Source organism: Anoplopoma fimbria, chromosome 18, assembly GCF_027596085.1.
Source record: "Anoplopoma fimbria isolate UVic2021 breed Golden Eagle Sablefish chromosome 18, Afim_UVic_2022, whole genome shotgun sequence".
Lineage (NCBI taxonomy): Eukaryota > Metazoa > Chordata > Actinopteri > Perciformes > Anoplopomatidae > Anoplopoma > Anoplopoma fimbria.
In genome coordinates, this window is record NC_072466.1 from 899,862 (window position 1) to 919,904 (window position 20,043).

The 20,043-nt window shown below is 41.9% G+C and overlaps 1 protein-coding gene across 1 annotated transcript in view; it reads right to left on the bottom strand.

The window, feature by feature from the left end:
* Nucleotides 1-20,043, bottom strand: part of adgrg6 (adhesion G protein-coupled receptor G6) — a 74,549-nt gene that overhangs the window by 27,943 nt on the left and 26,563 nt on the right. Inside the window, exons 6-10 of the mRNA XM_054619034.1 lie at nucleotides 19,669-19,842; nucleotides 9,854-9,919; nucleotides 4,600-4,720; nucleotides 3,169-3,257; nucleotides 2,061-2,144 (exon numbers count right to left, since the gene is read on the bottom strand). Of these exons, the coding sequence (XP_054475009.1) occupies nucleotides 2,061-2,144; nucleotides 3,169-3,257; nucleotides 4,600-4,720; nucleotides 9,854-9,919; nucleotides 19,669-19,842 (534 nt within the window). The remainder of the gene's footprint in view (nucleotides 1-2,060; nucleotides 2,145-3,168; nucleotides 3,258-4,599; nucleotides 4,721-9,853; nucleotides 9,920-19,668; nucleotides 19,843-20,043) is intronic.

A 20,043-nucleotide genomic window follows, 5' to 3' on the forward strand; every position in this document is an offset into this window, starting at 1 on the left:
AGTTTCTGAGTGACAGCTTGTGTGTAGGAAGTTTCCTCCTGCTTTCGTCCACTTGAATTGTTTGGGACACGGTGGTCGGTTTGAGCTTCTGTCAAAGCCGGTGTAGGAATCTGAGCCCTGCTGATAGATATAAATGTTTCTGGAATCAATACACTTGCTAAGCTCTTCGAACCACTGTGAAGATGTTCACTTTCTCCCTCAGAAACAGTTACAGGGGGTGTGACAGGACCAAAAGCCCCATGAGGGTTCGACCCGTCAAATGATTGTTGTTTTGGGACTTCTCGGCCGATGGCGGCTGGAGGGACGGTGGCGGGTTCCTCCACGGTGAAGGCAGCATCTAACTCATACACGCTGAAAGCAGCGCCCTCCTCCGTGAGCTCTGATGAAGCATAGACAAACAGATCGGACCCTGACGAGAACTCCAGTGGATCAGTCCAGTTCCCCTTGGCAACCGTTTGGTTGATGCTCAGCAGCGACCACTGCGGTGCTACAGGTTTGTTCTTTCTGTTGCTAAGCACTGATGATGATGATGATGATGATGATGATGATGATGATGATGATGATGACGATGAGGACGACTCCTCCGTATCCGATGCCTCTTCCTCACGCTGAAAAGGAGATGGACCCTGAGATGGGATGGGAAGCGCTGCTTCAGGAAGGAGTTTTGAGTCTTGAGTGGTTGCAGCGGTCTCCTTGTATGAAACGTTAGTTGGTGAAGTAGCTTGGCTTGTACCCATTGGATAGCCCAAAATGTGTGTTGCATTTCTCAACCCAGTTGAATACCCAGCTGTGTGTTTCGAGCCACCAGTTTGAGTTGTGTATGTAGGCCTGGCTGTGGGTTTGAGTGCGACTGGCTGTGCAGGTTTGGTGATGTGAACCACCGGCCTGGGTGGTGTACCGGTGGAAGCTGGGCGTCTTCCTCTAGTCGGCCTCTTCCTCCCCTGCCAGATCAAAGGGGTGGAGATGAACCCCAGGGAGGTCCTGGAGCTGCGATGGCCTCTGGGTCGGGGGAGGGAGGCTGGAGGTCTAGGACCAGAGGGTTCAGGTGGAGCAGGGGGGCCTGGGGCTGGAGCTAAGGGTCTGGGTTCAGATGGTTTATCTGGGAGTCTAGGGGCTTGGGTTTGAGGAGCCGACCGACTGGATACAGGGGACCCACGATGAGAGGCTTTCCCAAGGGGGCTGGGATTGAGAACTGGCCTAGTTTGTCTGAGGGTCTCTGGAGGTCCAAGGGCATGAGACATAGAGGATCCACCAGCAGGTAATTCAAAAGCATGCCGGCGTCTTCTTCTCAGAGGCTTGGACTGGGAAGCCGGGCCTCCAGGCTGCTGAGGAGTAACTGCAGCAGCAGGAGCAGCACTAGCTTTGGTTGGAGGTCTCACAGTAGACTCCTTCTCTGTCACCGGGTCACGGCACATCAAACCAGACGCCATTATGGTGAAAAAGCAGGTTACAGATAATAAATTAAAGTATTTTAACACAAAAAAATCAAAAAGCAGTGTTTTTTACAACGGAGATTAAGAAGCATCTGATACGATGTGATGTGAGTGAAATAAAACTGTACCTTGATTACAAATATGTTCCTAATCAGAGAAAATAATCATTGAAATGAAGGTTAAAAATATACCAATGTCCCATATGAGAGGAAACCAAACCAGAAGAGGATTTGTATGACGAGGTTAGGTTGTTTTAAATTGTTAGTACCACAACAGGGGAATCATCTCGAGGCAGCTCTGATCATTATGAAACAAAGAACCTGAGCAGAATCTGACGACATCACAGAGATATCACATCAAGGCACTGGTGAGATAAAAGAGGATTCATTTCGTGAAATGTGATTTCATGTTCATGTTTGGATCACCAGTTCAAACTGCAGCAGGAAATATCCAAACTCCTTGGTGAGAAAAGTACAGATGTGAAACATCACAATGTTGAAAGGGAGAAAACTTTTCTGGATTCATGAAAAGCTTAAAACGATGATAGCAATCTACTGAGAAAACAAGTAGGAAGCAGGAATAAATAACAGGAAACAGAACATCAGAGGGTATCAACTTGCATCTTACCCCGAGAGGAAGCAGTAGTAGCAGCTATGTTAGTGGTTGGTTGGTTAGTAGTTACTAACAGCAGTGGAGGAGTCGCTACTGGAACTGTTTGTGGAGACAAAACAATACAGAGAAGGGAGGAGGCCGAAAGACAGAATAAGATGGCATGATTACGTTTTTAGGGCCCTTTCACACCTACCTCGTTTGGTTCTGTTTTTTAGTCTTTTCAGTTTGATCTGAACCGAAAGTACAGGTGTGAAACCGAACCTAACCCACTGCCCGGACCAGAGACCAAACCTTGATGGTCTAGGTCTGGATCGAACTGAACCACGGATTTGTTATTTGATATCGCCATGAGATAAGAGTGGTGATCCTCAGTGATAAGAGCGACAGAGAGGAAGGTGTGAAAAGGCCCTGAGAGAGTGTTTAGATGGTAGTAGTAAGAGTGTTTTTAAATTATCAGCAGAATACAAAAAGGTTTAGAAAGTGGCTAAATTAAATCACAATATATATAACATGTTCTTAATAAAAAAATCCAGGATTAACACATTCATTTGATACTCCGATTCTCCATGCTGCCATACTTATCTACAGTCAGACAAACTTCAATCAAAGAAAGACTTAAAGCTAAAGAAATACAGGTGAAAGAAATGATGATGTCATAAGTGTCTTTGGCATCAAATAGATTGGATAGGTTTGCTCAAATGTTTAACGCATCACGAGGTTGTATGAGAAAACATGTTAAAGCAAGTTTCCTATGCTAACAAGGTCATTCTTGATCATAGTTACAATTCGTAGTTTAATTAAATATCTGGTCAACAGAAAATGGATCAGCTACTTTCACAACCTTTTAATTGTAAGTCTTTCAATAAACAACTTATTCAAGTTTCCCAGATGTGATGATTTACTGCCTTTCTCTGGCATTGCCTTTGAACTTTTCACATTTAATAATTAAGTCAATATATTAAACAATAATGAAAAATACAATTAGTTACATCCCAGTTCATTGAGATAATATTGGTCCAAAATCTGGTTAGGCATTGGAATTAAAATCCTACATGTTATTTTACATGCAGTCATAGCAGCATTAGCATTGTGTCTGTGGCTTCACTCCGGTAGTTGCTCTTACCATGCGTTGCTGGGTTAGTAGCTGGGAGGTTAGTGGTAGCAGAGGAAACAGTTGTCGTGCTGCTGGTTGTCTGTTGGGCTACAGAGAGAGTAAACAGTCACAGAATATCACATATCAGGTTAATAGAGGAATGCTGTAGGTGAAATATGCACTGATCTGTGAACAGCTGGTATCAAACACCTGAAAGGAACGGGAAACCTTTTTTTCCTTTTGTTTTTGATCAAGACTTTTTGGACTGTAAAAGTGTATACTTGAATTCATTTTGAATTCATTAAGCAACAGCAACCTGTTAATCGTGCTACATTGTTGGAAAAACAACTAAAAAAAACAGCTTCTTTGTGAGGACAACAACTCATAAACACAAAGCTATGATGTCGGGACATCAACCCGAAAATACAGATATATTGTGAAAACTTAAACCTGTCAAAACAACTGACTTGTAGGAACATCAGGCTAAAAACACAGCTACACTGTGGGGAGATTATCCTAAAAACACAGCTACACTGTGGGGAGATTATCCTAAAAACACAGCTACACTGTGGGGAGATTATCCTAAAATCACAGCTACACTGTGGGGACTCCAATCCGTCAAAACAACTAAATTGTGGGGAAACAATTTTACAATGTGGGGGCATCTACCTAAAAGCACAGCTACATTGTAGGACGACAACCTAAATCACTTCCATTGTTGGGATATCAGCAGTCAGAATCTAGTGTCACAGATTAGCTGTGAAAAAGTTGTGGTATTTCAGCTCACAATGATTTCTTTGTTCATACTTATTCATACAAAACAAAAAATGCAAATAAATAAGCAAAAACAGAATAAATAAAAGTGTTTGTTATAAACAACAGAGCTGACGACGTCAGCTAGTGACAGCACTCAGACGTGGTTAGCTACCTTACCATGTGGTGTACTGCTGGCTGAAGCAACGTTAGTGGCAGGAGATGCAGGGATAGCAGCGCTGGTGGTGGAGGTGGTGGAGGTGATGGAGGTGATGGAGGTGGTAGGAGTAACTGATTAGCACAATAAGTCGGCATGTCAGTAACACAAACACACACAAGCAGCCTGCGTTAACGGCACACGCTCCAGGCCGGTTTGGTTACAGGATCAACCGCAAAAGTCTTTTTGACATTTGGTGCACGAACTGGGTTTCCCAAAAGCACGCTCAATGCGACAGCCAATGAGAAATGACTTTTGTCTTCCTCTGTCTGAAACAATGGCATCATATATCTGTCGCCATTAGTGGAGTCACATTCAAAATATTAAAAAATATATCTGGGCTTCAATCAAGAACTCTTGTTGTTCCGAGCTTTTCTGTCCTGAATCCAACACATTTAAGGGTGGAAACATTCAGTCATAACTCTTTTGTTCTTATTCTCATGGACAGTCTAGAGATGGTTATGGCCAAACATCACAGCGGCGAAGCAAATGAAGCCTTACCAGAGGAGAGGGAGCTGGTTGTGCTGGTGGTGCTGGTGGTGCTGATGGTTGGGGTTAGTGGCATGCTAGTGGTAGGGATGGTGGATGGAGATGGAGTGATGGGAGGGAGAACTGGAGATCACAAATCAAAGCATACAGCAGAGCGAGATGGACTACACATGGAAACAAAATGGTCGTAACGCTGACATCAGGTACAGCCCGACAAACTTTTCCTCCTGCATGTTTGTGTTAAAAAGTCACACTATGTGCAAAGTTAAAAGTATAACTACTTCATTTCTACTACAAATTAAAAATTCTAGGGAACTGCACTTTTCTTTGTTAGAACAAAAGTGTCCTTATTAACCTAATCAAAGAACAAGAGCTGATTTTCATAAATTATGGGACCATTCATTCCCCATTCCAACTTCCCAGGTGGAAAAAAAGAATGACAGGAAGGCTAATTAAGTCGTTTTTTAATGCAGTGTTAGATAATATATTCATCTAGTCAAACGCGTTCATATGGACCCATTCATCAGAGCAGAATGAGCTGAGCTTTCTCTCAGGTAGATGATGAATAATAGAGAGAACAAATGATAATATAGATTTACTTTTTAGAGGTGCACGGAAATTAAAATAGTTCCGAGCAACTTTTCATGAAAAGGTCAACCATGGCACAACTCCAGGGGGTTCAGAGCCTCTTCAAAAAACCATTAAGGATAATTGTTTTTGGTGATGAACTGTAAATGAGGATTTTAGATGAGACCCAAATGTATTTTAAATTTACAGGAGAGGAGGCAGAAGAGTAGGCTTAGGTGTACCATTAACATAGATCAAGAGATAAACCCTTGAGGATCATCAGCAGAGCAGATGAACAACATGAATGAGCATTTAGAAAGCTAAGGGTGTACAGGGAGGAGGGAAGCTGAGAGACTAGAATAAACGGGAAATAACAGAGTGATCAAAAAGCAAAAGAACAACGTTGGAGTGAAAAGAAGTGGAGTTGGAGGTGAAATTGTAAATAAAGGTGGCGTACGAAGCTGAAAAAGAGAACGAAGGCTGAGGAGGAGGAGGAGGAGGAGGAGGAGGAGGGTTGCTTACCGTGGGTGATGGCATTAGTAGCATGGATGGTGTTAGTGGAGTCAGTGGATGGGGTGGCGGGAGAGGAAGCGGCTGGGGGGAGGGGGGATGAGAGAGAGAAAGATGCAGCAGATGATGAATGGTGGTGAAGCTGCATGATGGTCTTCAGAGCAGAACCTTTAACAGGACCAGGTCCTGGTCTACAGCAGGGAAGCTCTGCTGCAGGAGGGTTTCTGTAACAGTGATGTGTCATGAAATATGAGACCAGATCAACTGGACTTGGGAAACCAAAATAAATGTGTGTGACAGAAAACACATAACAACAAAATATGAAGCTAAGATGACTCTTATTTTGGCAGCTTCCTCTCACCCAGAGAGAAGGCCAACTGAACTTAAATGAAGACGCAATAAAGACTACACAGATTTATATTTGAAACTGATATTTTCCATCCACACTACAACGAAAAAAAAAGAAATCCAAACGCTCACCGAGCCTGTCGGTGAGGATGAAGGCTAGGTCAAAGAAACACAAGAAGATGTTGGTTGGAAGTCTTTTTATACTAAATATTCTGACATCTCAGTGGATCTTCAGGAAGTCTTCTGCCGAGACAGACTCCGTTTCACACGTCCACACAGACATAAAGGAAGACAGAGGTTTCCATAATCACCATCCAAGGCCAAAACATAGAGGAAAATATCTGTTTTATAAAACATCTGTAGACAGGGCCTGATTCATGTCTGACTACTGAACTTGTTTTGCAGTCATTAAACCAACAACCAAAGTACCACAGACGTTAGCTGTGTAGTGAACTAACGACGCACACCGACCAGAACCGCGGTGTGTACCGGTGCATGAGTTTACTGATAGTTCAGAATGGTTAGAATGATGCCGTACTCCTCACTGAGTCACAGTCCTTTTCAGGTTCCATTTCACTGCTGCAAACACATCATGATATCCTGAACCAAACTTGTTTTTCCAGGTCTCAATTCAACGTTTATACAGCTATTGATTTTAGGATCTAAATGAAGCATGTGAAAGGGTAGTGACTGATAAATAAGACAACAAAGTCACATGAAATACCACAGAGGTGGTCCCAAAAACAACTAAATACCCTTCCTTTAAATTCCACCTCGATAAAGGTTTGTTTTCTGAAGCAGACCAGTTCTCACCGGGGGATTCATTCCTGGTGGTCTGGGAATACAAAGCCAGACTGTCAATCAAAAGAATAGGAATGCTTTGCTCCCAGCCTCAGTAGTTGTGTTGCTCTTTACATGACCCACATTGAACCCTTGGCGTGCTCTCCCATGGCCCGCTGACCCCACTGGGCTGCTGTAGTCGTTTATGTTCTGGACCTTAATTTGCTCCACTCCCTTCCTCTCATGAGCACAATCCCACAAAAAGTGACCTTTAGAAAAATGTCCCTCTGAGGCCTCCGTAGCAGATACTGTGAGAACTGACATTTACGGAGTGGGGTTGTGACACGTCGTCAGCTACCGTTCTGACCCAATGCTACTGCTAAGTTCCAGATCACGTGACCTCCTGGAGGAAGGGGCTCGGCTGGAGCGAGATGTTTCTTGGGGTCATGATCTTTGCACGGACAGTAGTCCAGTTTTAACGGTTCTGGTTGAGCAGGAAAGGAGCAGAACGGCACCCTGGGGTGGTTTTCTTTAAAAACGTTCACGTGTCAGATCCCCTCAGGACACAGACGGGTCATTTCAGGAAAATGTCATTAACAGAGCATGCCCGAGGCGATGTCTCTCCCACATTGTTTGATTAGAGACAGCAGCAGAGGGTGAATGCTAAACTACAACCATCCTACACTTTGTTTTAACTAATCTGCAGTTAATGGAGCTTCTGAAGAAGGGTTCGGTGGTGTAAGCAGAGTGGAGAATCTGTTTCCTTTGGAGAATTTTGTCATTTTGATAACTGGACTGAGTTCCTGTCCTTGTTTGACTTTTCCTCTTCTCATTCCAGTTTCATTATAGAGCCCAAAATCATAACTTACAACCTGTAGAGCACTTGACACCGAACACATTTTCTTTTGACGATGTTGTTGCGAGTTCGTTAAGCCAAAGGTGGCGTCTTCAGATTGCTTCTTTGGTCCGATCAATCAACAACAATCAGTTTAGAATGATATAAAAACGCTAACCTGTGAAGCCAGAACCAGAATGAGCAGATATGCGTTCCATGATTGGATGATTATCTTACGTTTCTGAAAGTGACTTAGATTTGTTTCAGCACTTCTTCTCTTTTTCATTATATCATATTTCTTCCTCCTGTTTCTTCTGGTTGTATCCCATCGTCTCCTCTGATCTCCTCACCTTCCCTTCTTCTTTTGGTCTCTTTCTCTTCTCAGTCCTGTCTCTCCTCCTCCATCATCCCTCTCTCCTCTTCTCTTCAAACTAAGACATTCAATCTTTCTACTTGTTCGCAGCAGTTTGACAGTATTTGGGGAGAGTCTGGAGGTCAGAATGCGTTCTGGGCTTTTGGGAACCAGACCTGTCCGGTGGAGGTTAGAGAGTTTATCTTTTCAACACGTCCTGAATCCATTTCGTGGGTTAAACAGCTTTAGGGGGTTCAGGACATGTTGTGGGCTTTGGGACTTCCTTAACAAGACACATAGAGCAGAGACTGACAGCAGAAACATCTTCCTGTGAGGTGGAAGGAGAAGTTTATGGAACTAATGCTGCCAAAGTTTGAGAGTTTGATTCCCACTGGGTTCACCTGCATTAAATATGTATGTGGTCTTGGAGGAAAACCTCCGTTATATACATCATTCTTGGCAGTAGGTTGGTGGATCCATTCTTTAGATACAACACAACGTATGCTCTCATGGTTCCTGAAGGAGCGTCAGGAGAACAGCAACAACAAGTTCTACGTTGAAAACCTCTTCAAGGATTCAGCGAGGGTAAGAAGTTCATCAAAGTAGAGTAGGAGTGCAGAATGTTTAAATAATCAACACAAATCAATCAACTAACTTCAAGAAAAGGTGCAAGGACAGATATCGCTGACAGACAATGGAGTTTGGGGTAAACTGATCCGAATATGTTGAAGAACAATCTGAGAGTCTGCAGTTCTGAGATGGATGAAGTATAAACATAACTAACTTCTGCAATGAATGTCAGTTGAATCTGTATGAGTATCTTTCTACTATCCGTGAAGTCATTTGTTAGAAGTTTTTCTTGTGTATTTATTTGGTGATTTGCAGTTCAAAAGACGTCTGGACATCTGGGTTCAAACTAGGCTGGATTTCATTTCAAAGTGGAAGTTTGATAGAGAGTTTTTTTTCACAGCAATCTTGCTTGATTTGTTTTCAAAGGAGCCGGTGTATTTACATGATTGCTTTGGTTCCTTTAGGGTTGTTTGAAAGCTGAAACAAACTGGACTGAGATCAGTTGAAACGGCTGATTTAATGCCTTTTCCTTTGATTTTAGCATAAATTCAATGACTAAACTATTATTATTATTATTAAATCCATCTGCTGATGACCAGCTGTCATGGAGGTAATGTCCTGATATGTGATATGTAAAGATGAAAGATCATTTGGTGACCATGGTATCAAGATTGATAAAGAGGAGAATAACAACGAGATCACCATCCTTTCTTCTTTCTTTAACTAAAGTTCTTCACCTTCTTTCATCTGTTTCCTCATTATTAATGACACATCTGGACAAATAAGGCTCATAATCAGCTATTTGTTTGTGAAACCATAGAGGATCAATAAGCAGAGGTACTGCAGTCAGTCACCACAATGGATTCCCCATGTTGGTCCATGTATGATGATGATGCAGGATTTTAAGAATTTAGTTCACAAAAGCAATGAGAGGTAAGTAGAAAATGTATATATGTTTCTTCTTGTTCCAGATGTATTAAAAGTGTGAAAAGATAATAGACATATAGCTGTTCATTTAACAAACTATGTCAATGGAAACAAGTTCGAACTAAACATTGAGATTATAATTAAGATGAATGTCTAAATATCTCTTAACCTGCGAAACAAATCAGTGATCACTGTTTTCAGTTTGGTTCAAATGTGATTCTACTTCAAAAGAAGAAGAAAATATTTCATGTAAAATGTATTTCTTTGAGATAATCAGTGGATCAGTGGATAACAGACAGCCCAGTGTTTTCAGCTTTTCAGCTGCTGAAGACAGTGTTCACCGTGAAGATGTGTTTGTTTTTCCTACCTGGGCAGCCCAGTCCAGGGGAGTCACAGCTGGTAGTGAGCGGTGTGGTGCTGGGCGGGGATACACCTTTAGGGGGGGGATTAAAAACATAAAGGTTAATCAGTTAACGTGATCAGGGAACGTTGGATTAATGTTGGGACAGGTTAGGAGGAAAAGTCATGTTTCACACTCTCATTCAGGCACAATTGAGATTATGCAGCAGTAAAATATTACACAATTATATTAAATATTTGAGGTCAGTTTGTTCATTTTAAGTTGTATTTATCAAACCAATGTGAACAAGATGATGACATGACTAAACGCATTTGCACATAAGTCTGTATGTGTTTTTTTAATTGTCAACCAATTAAATAGTAATGCACAGAAACCTTCCACACTGAGTCCAATGTCTTTTATTAGTCTATTAATTGGCAGATATTCGCAAGACGAGACAAAACTGAATAAATGATGTTGGTGCATTGGAAAATCCCAAACTAATTAATTAATTAATTACATTAACAAGAAAGTTTTAAATATAGCAATACAAAAAATATGAACGTTGTGTGCAAAGACCTGAAGACTCGACAGTCCAATTAGGAACAACTCCCAGACTGGACGTTGCCATGGTGTCGACCTGTCAGTCAGTGTGTAGCCCCGCCCTAAAGCATCCCCTGCTTTATGGTCTGTTTGACTCTAAATGGAGCATCATTTACTAAATGAACATCATGCTGTATTGAAGAAGACTTGAAACTAGAGATTGAGACCATAAACTCATGTTTACAATGTTTACTGAGGGAATAAATCAAGAGAGAAGTAGAGTCATTTTCTCATAGACTTCTATACAACCAGAGGAGTCGCCCCCTGGTGGACAGCAGAGAGAATGCAGCTTTAACACAGGAAGCACTGACATAGAGATTGCAGCCACAGCTGTATCAAATATGCACATAATACTGTTTTTATAACAACATATGATCCTCCATCCTGTTAAGGATTGTGGTGAACTTTCCCAGAATGCACTGGACAAGGGCTGGATAAACCTTCAGTCTAGTTATATAATGATCTATTAAAAACGAACATGAACATGAATCTCTGATACTTAGCATCCAAGAAAACTTTCTCAGAGTGTTTTTCTTCTGATAGCATGCAGGTCTATAATGAATCAGACTGTGGGTTGTGGGGCGACACTGATTGATCAGATTCCTGATGTTTTATTTCAGGGACAGTCTGTCTCACCAACTGTGCGCTTACAGCCGCCAGAAATCAAGCGCTCCTCGAGTACTTTGGCCGTTGGAAATGTAATCCTGCCTCGGCCCACACAGGCTGTATGTTCACAGGCCTTCAGAGCGGAGTGGGAGAACAGGCAGTGAAAGCAGAGACTTTGTTGAGTCACACACACACACACACACACACACACACACACACACACACACACACACACACACACACACACACACACACACACGGTAACAGAAGGAATGTGTTTGAGTGAATGTCAGTAAATCATCGCAGCGATCAGCCGAGTGAAGAAGCAGGAATTCAGTAATCGTGGATGGCATGAGGTTCAAAGGAGGTGAGGATTGTGCACCGTCACATCTACCTTCTTCCTCCACCTGTTGCTCTTCTCCTCTTTCTCCTCTTCACTCCCTCTCTTTCATTTATTCTCCTCTTCTCTCTTTCAAACAGTGAACACTCTCCTTGCTCTTGTTTCTCCCCTCCACCTTCGCCTCCTTCCTCCTTGATCCTCGTAAATTTCGTTGGTGCTGGAAGATTGGTGAAGCTTTGTTTATCCTCGCGCTTGGCATCGTAGCGTGAGAATCCTCAGATGTCTCCAGAACTCCGTGCATGAACAAAGGCGTTTATTTTACACGTGCTGTTCGTACAAACGAAATGAACTGTGAAGAATCAAAAGACGAGTGTAACCCAGAGATATGAACACAGACTGTAGATGTAACAGGCAAAACGCCACAATGACGAGGAGGGGTTCGAACTATCTGCCAACTCATATTGGCAACAAAAGAAAGTGATTAAGGATCTGTCAAAGTTATATTTGCTCCCTTTTTTCTTTAGTGCTGATCCAGGTCCGTTGCACCACTAGTTCTGGTTGTACCCAATCACAGCAGCCGTTTTACCTATTGTTTACCATAATTCATTCGAGAGATGTAAATCTATTATTAGTTTCTGTCTTGGCTGATGTTGCATCTCTTTCTGTGGTCTTTTTGTTTCTAATGTCGGCACTTTAAAGTCGTTTTGGAATCAGTCAACGGCACAAATGTGAATGTCAAAGTTCACCAAAGTTAAACTAAATTTACGTCACCTCTCCGAACAAATCGACTATAAAAAAATGAATTTATTGTCTGTTGTAAATGCTTGTGTGTCTAGGGTCTTCATCCTCTTTCTCTCTTATTTATTACCCAAGTAGCAACCTCCGGTTCTGAAGAGTGAAGTCAAAGCTTCATGTGTTAAAGCTGCATTCTCTCTGCTGTCCACCAGGGGGCGACTCCTCTGGTTGTATAGAAGTCTATGAGAAAATGACTCTACTTCTCTCTTGATTTATTCCCTCAGTAAACATTGTAAACATGAGTTTATGGTCTCAATCTCTAGTTTCAAGTCTTCTTCAATACAGCATGATGTTCATTTAGTAAATGATGCTCCATTTAGAGTCAAACAGACCATAAAGCAGGGGATGCTTTAGGGCGGGGCTACACACTGATTGACAGGTCGACACCAGAGACGTATACGGCGTCTCTACGTCACTCCTCCTCAGTCCATATATGGTCACTTCCTGTTCACTGGTTGCAAAAAAACAACAACACGGTGACGGCCAAATCGACAAACTCAAGGCTTCAAAACATCCAGAAACCAACGTGTGACGTCACCATGACGACGTATTTATCATTTTATTTACCCCACTTTGGTTCCGTTTCTTCTCCCTTTATCTCCCTCCATGTCCTCCTTTCCTTTCCTCTCTCTCTCTTTTGATTCCCTTCATTCTACTCTCGGCTATCTCCCTCCGAGCAGCATGTTGTGATTAGAGGAAATGAATTCTGCCTTGTACCCGCTGAGCTCTTTAGCAGGAGAAAGTGTTGGTCAGGAGGGATGGAGATAAAGACAACTACCACCAATAACCAGCTATAATGCATCTATTCATTCTGAATCAGGGAGAAGACCTAAATGTAGGCCTTTGCTGTCAAAACAGCTTTTTTATCTGCAGGAAGAGAAACACACATTTCCATGTTTTTACAGAAATGACTAATCCTGATGAATTTCAGAAAGGGAAGTCATGTTGAGTCAGAGGCTCCAATGACTGAGAGATAATGTAAATAAAAACATTTATTCTCTATCACGGTGTCATCGCGGCGACGGCAGCAGCTGAACTGTAATTAAACTAATGACTCAACACCAGGCTTCAATATCATAACTGAAAAAACACATTTATCACTGACAGCGAGGGAGGCGGTTATAGTTGGCCTCTTTATTTAAGGTTTGTGAATGTGGTTCACGGTCACAGAAACATTCTGAAGCATTTTCACATAAACCGATGGTTGACACTTGTAATAACACTGCGTTCTGCGTTCTAACCAACATCCAGCGTATTAAGCTTTTCCATCTGCTGCCTGCTCACAGAGCCGCTTGGTTTTTAGTGGGAAAAATAGGTCGTTCTGAGCTGGCAGAGACACCAGGATTTAGATTCTCTCTTTCCACTGCTCGTTAGTTGATTTAAACGCCCGGATTCACTCTAATATCAAACACATTTGAAATTAAATTTTGCATGTTTAGAGAAGCTTTCTTTCAGTTACCCGAGCTCTGAGCTCTTTAGTCAAAGTTCACGGTTGCATGTGTGTACAGAAGTAATGTTTTCTTATTTTGAAAGTGTTCAGACGTGTTCCACAGTCAGAGTCACCGCTCACAGCTGGATGTATGTATGTACGGTAGAGACCTGTCAATCAGTGTGTAGCCCCGCCCTAAAGCATCCCCTGCTTTATGGTCTGTTTGACTCTAAATGGAGCATCATTTACTAAATGAACATCATGCTGTATTGAAGAAGACTTGAAACTAGAGATTGAGACCATAAACTCATGTTTACAATGTTTACTGAGGGAATAAATCAAGAGAGAAGTAGAGTCATTTTCTCATAGACTTCTATACAACCAGAGGAGTCGCCCCCTGGTGGACAGGAGAGAGAATGCAGCTTTAACACATGAAGCTTTGACATTACTTTACAGAACCAGAGGTTGCCTGAACATTCGTCATATTTCCCTGGTTAACCTGTCCAGTTACTAAAACATATCTTCACCTTCCTGTCAATCAGAACAATGTCCTCTCTCTGAACTAATTGGTCCTCACAAAGACAGATGTACACACACACACACACACACACACACACACACACACACACACACACACACACACACACACACACACACACACACACACACACACACACATAGAGCTGGTCAGGCGCCAGGCGGCGGCTGCTTCTCTGCCTCCATCAACACCAGCCTCATAAACAGCCTAAAGAGGAACATTAAAACGGCTTCAGATGGTCCACAGCGTTCTGGTAGCCTCGTAAAAAAAGAAAAACATGTTCAAGGTAAACAGAATGAAACGCACCTCTCTGTGTGGAAAGAGTTGGGAGGCTCTGATGTATCTACATATTAAATTTGAGCTACAATTACTAAATATATATATATATATATATATTATATATATATATATATATATATATTTATATATATATATATATATATATATATATTTTGAAGTTTTAAAATCTAAATCTAAAAAAAAGTTAACAAACCAGAAGTCAGTCACTTGTATTGTCTGTGCATAATCTACAATCATAATTTTAATAACCTTAAACAGAGGGCTCAGATCATGAAACACTCATTTAGACTGTCCCGAGAAAAACAGCTGCATCCAGCCAACCTTTTGTTTGAGGTTTGTTAAAGAGAACCAAAGAGCTTTCAGCCTAAACCTCCCGGCAGGAAGTCAACATGTGTCCAGTCTCAGAGGACTCAGCTGGTACCAGAAATAATGAATGACCTTTAGGGATTCAGAGACAATAACAGGTGCTATTACAAAAGGACACATGACTATAATCATAGCTTATAGGAACTATGAACCAAATGTTAATCCTTCGTCTGAAAATATTATTTTATTGCAGCTCAGCAAAGACCAGATCCGACGATTAAGACATTTATGAAATAAAATATATAAAAATGTGTCTCCAGGACTTTTAACCAAGCAGCAGTGTGTTTTATTAAACACAGTAAACGAAGTAAAAACCTCAAAGACTGCAGAGACAGAGAAACAATACTCCTCCAGCCTGCAGCTATAAAACCTCCATCATTGAAGAATGGAAAATGTCAAAGTGTGTTGTCTCTGAGGCGATAAAACGAGCTGTCAGAAGCCAGATGTGAGCTCAGCTACCTGGTCTACTCCCTCCTGGACTCGGTAAACCTCCATATGAGGACTAGAACACAACATTTCCCTCAGACGGTCCTCACAGTGCTGCTGTCTCTCTGTGTTACCTTCACACGCTCATCATCATGTTTGACTGTTCCTTTAGTCCCTGACCCGCATCTGAACCTTCAGAAACCTGTGAACTCCTGACATGGTGATCGTATCTGCGAAGGTGGAGTCAATATTTCACTCGTTTTCTTCTCCCAAACTAATCCTCTGTTTCCTCGTGCTGGAGTCAAACAGTTCACCCTTCAGGGATCAATTAGCTTTATCTCATCTTCATCTATTTCTAGCTGTGCAGTAAATGCAGCCGTGCAACACTCTGCTGTCTGTTGAACATCTTGCCATATTTAGGTCAGAAAATAGTGAGAACAGTTCTTCATAAGCTCCAAGAGCCTCGAGCGACTTCTTTGAATTAACAGTCAAAAACACAAATATATAAAAATGCAAATGCAGCAAATCCTCACATTCCATAAGCTGGAATCAGTGAATATTTAGAGATTTCTGCCTGATAAATGGATTCAACTTTTATAAGTTCAGTTCTCAGCCATCATTAAGTTGTCATAAAAAAATATATATATGACATCTTATGAAAATGTTACTCCTCATTTGTCTTACAAAAGTCCAGCAACAAACTCGTAACACGAATACAATCTTTTCAAATAGACGTCCATTTTCACAGGAAACTGAAAAGATGGTGGTTTGGGTTAAAATAATGACAGAAATGTGCTAACTTAAGAACAGAAGTTAAGTGACAGATAAATCAACGTTGACTTCTTGTTTCACGCGGGAAACGAACAGCAGTGTCCTGACGGAGAGATTGTATTTAGTTTGACCCATCCCGCTCCCTGTAGTTATAGTTATAGCTAACCTTTGGGTGGCCGGTTTGTGAAAGTCTTTGGCTGGTTAAGCCTCGGTTATAATGCCAAACGGAGGCGTAAAGGGAAAGTTGCGGACACCACGAATACGTACTAACTCTGTTTGTATCGTCCGTTGGAGGATGCGTTCTGCACATGCTCAGTAGATCACTGCGTTTGTAGCGTAGTGGACACAACAAACAAGCTTTGACGGATACAGACAGTAAAACTTCTGCCTCATTGTTTGACCAAATTAAACCGAAATAGATTCAGATTCAACAGACGGCCTCATCAGCTCCTCTACACGGACAGGTTATGCTGTTCATACGATGCCAACCAGACTTCAGCCCGTCAGCCCGTCAGCGGTGACTTCAGGGCTGCAGAACAAGTTCAAGATGGCCTGCGCCGTTCTGACAGGAAGTCTCTCTCTGACAGGAAGTCTCTCTCTGACAGGAAGTCTCTCTCTGACTGACACTTCCTCGGCGGTGTTGTGAAAACCTTTCTCACCGGAGTCATCGGAGTCCTGGAGTGACCGACATGTCACAAAATGAGCAGCAACGAGTGGCGTCGACACGCACCCGACCGTCCGGACCTGAGAACACGATTAGATGAGCTACGCCATATCCTCGGCCATCGTTGATCCTGAGCTAACGACCTCCTACATCGACGTCAGAGCGAGTTTTAGTCCGATTTAGTGGCTGAATATCAGTGAAAATAAAATTGATACAAAACACATCATATGAAACGTTTTGTTTATGCACAAACTGACTGAAAAGCTGACCTTTTTCCAAAAGATAACTGCACATTTACATCCATGCATCATAGCTCTGTTAGCACAAACCTCCAGGACACACACACACACACACACACACACACACGGATACATTAGCATGCTGTTAGCAACACTCACCACTAGCTGGCGCTGCAGTAGTTAAGTGAATGCAATGAGGGAAGCAGACTGTGAAGAGAAGGAGAGGTTAGTCAGAACAGAGCTTCAGCGTTGGGTCACTGCAGAGAAACACAATGATGTTAGATATGTCACGTTAGTTCAGAACAGGCTGCATGATGGGAGGCTGGTTAATTACACAGACGCAGTATTAATTACACCATGGATTAATAATTAAGGCAGGCATAAGCAGTCATTGAGAAATTATGAGATGATGAAACAACATAAAGGTCGTCTGAAGGTCCAGGAATTAGACGGATCCCCCCCAAAAACGTCAATATACAAACTGAGAACGTTTATTTCTCTCTTGGTTACCTTGTGAATTCAGGTAGAAAGTTAATATATATAGAGTATTTTAACAGTATTAATATATATGACAATATTATCGAAGCGAACAGCGTCAGAGGATTTGAGGAGGAGTGACATTCCACTTTTAAATGTACATATTGAGTATTTAATGAGCTCAATACAACAGTTTTAAGAATCATTAATTAAGAGTTTAATTATTTTAACAACACATTTTAAAGTCAAAACCAACATGAATTTGTATGTTTTTCTGTTAACTATAACGTTCACCTACTGAAGTTCAAAGGCACTTCTACACTAAAATAGATGATCATATTTAGAGTGTGTTCACCTTTGTTATCACTTTCAAATAAGATTTGTTTAAAAAGAGGTTTCCTGTTTCACTAAATCTGTGCTGATCATCGAAACACCAAACTCATCCCTGTTATTTCATGTTTCGTCTCTTTTTCTTTTGTTTTTCTTTTTCTAGAAATTCACAGCTTCTGTTCACTTTGTTAATATTTATGTCATGTTGTTAATGTTGTCTTATTTTTTTGCATAATTAGATCAAATAATAATAAAGTGATTCAGAGCCAACATGAAGGAATTCATTCATACGTTGGTTCAATACTGCGTCAGTGTGGATCACAATAGAGAACATGACAGGTAGAGTGATGAAACCCCCCCTCTGTGGCCTTTTTACTGTGTGTGTGTGTGTGTGTGTGTGTGTGTGTGTGTGTGTGTGTGTGTGTGTGTGTGTGTGTGTGTGTGTGTGTGTTGTGTGTCTGTGTGTGTGTGATTGTGTGTGTGTGTGCTACAAGAGAGTCAGGAAGCTTTGTGCAAAATCATGCATTTTCTTGAAAACCACTGCAGGTCTCCAAGGCATTCAAGCATGTGCACACACACACACACACACACACACACACACACACACACACACACACACACACACACACACACACACACACACACACACACACACACACACACACACACACACACACAGAGAGGCCCGTTCTCCAGCGGGTACATACAGTGTTGGCAGGAATTTCACTGAAACCACTGCGGCTAACCTCCTGCGGCTACACACTCATTTACAGCTTTTAAGAAGAGGTAGAGTACCACTCTGTGGACACACACACACACACTCACACTATCACACACACACACACACACACACACACACACACACACACACACACACACACACACACACACACACACACACACACACACACACACACACACACACACACACACACACACACACATCACACACACACACAGTGTACTCTTGCACTCTCCTTCATTTTAATACTTAAATACGGTAAGAAAACGGTTGATTATGTAAACTTGGTTTCAGGTTTTTAAGTGTGTCAAAGAAGTCTGTGGCCTTTGGTACCAGTGTGTGTGTGTGTGTGTGTGTGTGTGTGTGTGTGTGTGTGTGTGTGTGTGTGTGTTTTCAGTGTGTGTATGTGTGTGGGTTGGGTGTGCATAATGCATTATACATGCTTACATAATAATAAATTGTATTAAGTAACTGTGAAAAACTTTGCAATAAACAAAAGCTGTAATTGCCCATGATTTAATGTCCTTTTCAGATTTCACAGTAGAATGTGTGTGTGTGTGTGTGTGTGTGTGTGTGTGTGTGTGTGTGTGTGTGTGTGTGTGTGTGTGTGTGTGTGTGTTTGTGCACACATTTTACGTGATCTCACATATACATTTTTTATTATATATATTGCTTTTCAACTGACCAGAAACAGAGGTCCCCACTTTGTCAGAGTAGTGTGATGGTCCACTGTTGGTCGTATAGGAATGTGTGTGTTATAAGTAATTCTTTTATTCTATTTCATTTTTTAATGACCAGAAACAGAGGTCCCAACTTGGTTGGATTGGTATAATAGTCCACTGTTGGTAATATAGTAATGTATATGTGTGTAGTGTAAATACTCCCAGTGTGTTTTACAGGCCGTCAGAGCAGGAACCAGAGAGCTGGTTGGTCAGCAGCCAAACTGGTGGATGGAGTCAATTAATTTACCAGCCGCAGTCAGAAGTGACCAGAATCTGGCTGAAGTCTGGTTGTGATTTTCCACCCTGATAGCTTACAGACTGAAACATTTAGAGCTTGAAGTTCCTGCATGGTACACTATTGAGTTTGAGTGTGTCCGTGGTATTTTACATAATATAACAGCATCAAAACACGTTACATTGTTGAATGTTTTCACTGATTTGCTTTTCTTTGCTGCGACCTCGTTGACTGACAGACGGACCGTGACGGTACTCACTGCAGCTGAGCGTGGTGTCGGTCTGGGCCGATCCGGACGGGATGGTCCAGTGGGCGTTGTCCCAGTCGATGACGTTCCCCACCATGTCGCAGCTCAGCGCCATCAGCTGCGGCACCGTCATGGTGTAGTCCCACAGACGGAGGTTGTAGACGTTCCCGTTGAAGCTGTGCTGCCCTGAAACACACGGACAGAACGCCGTCAACGTCACATGATGCTTCTGTGTTTTTTAGGAGCTCAGGTTTTAATTTCAGCAATGGAGCAAATAATTCAGATGGACTGTTTTATGAAGATACTGGATCATCTTGGTCCCCTACTTTGGTATTTCACCATCTTTACTAAACCTAACTAAGTATTTCACCATCTTTTACTCAACCT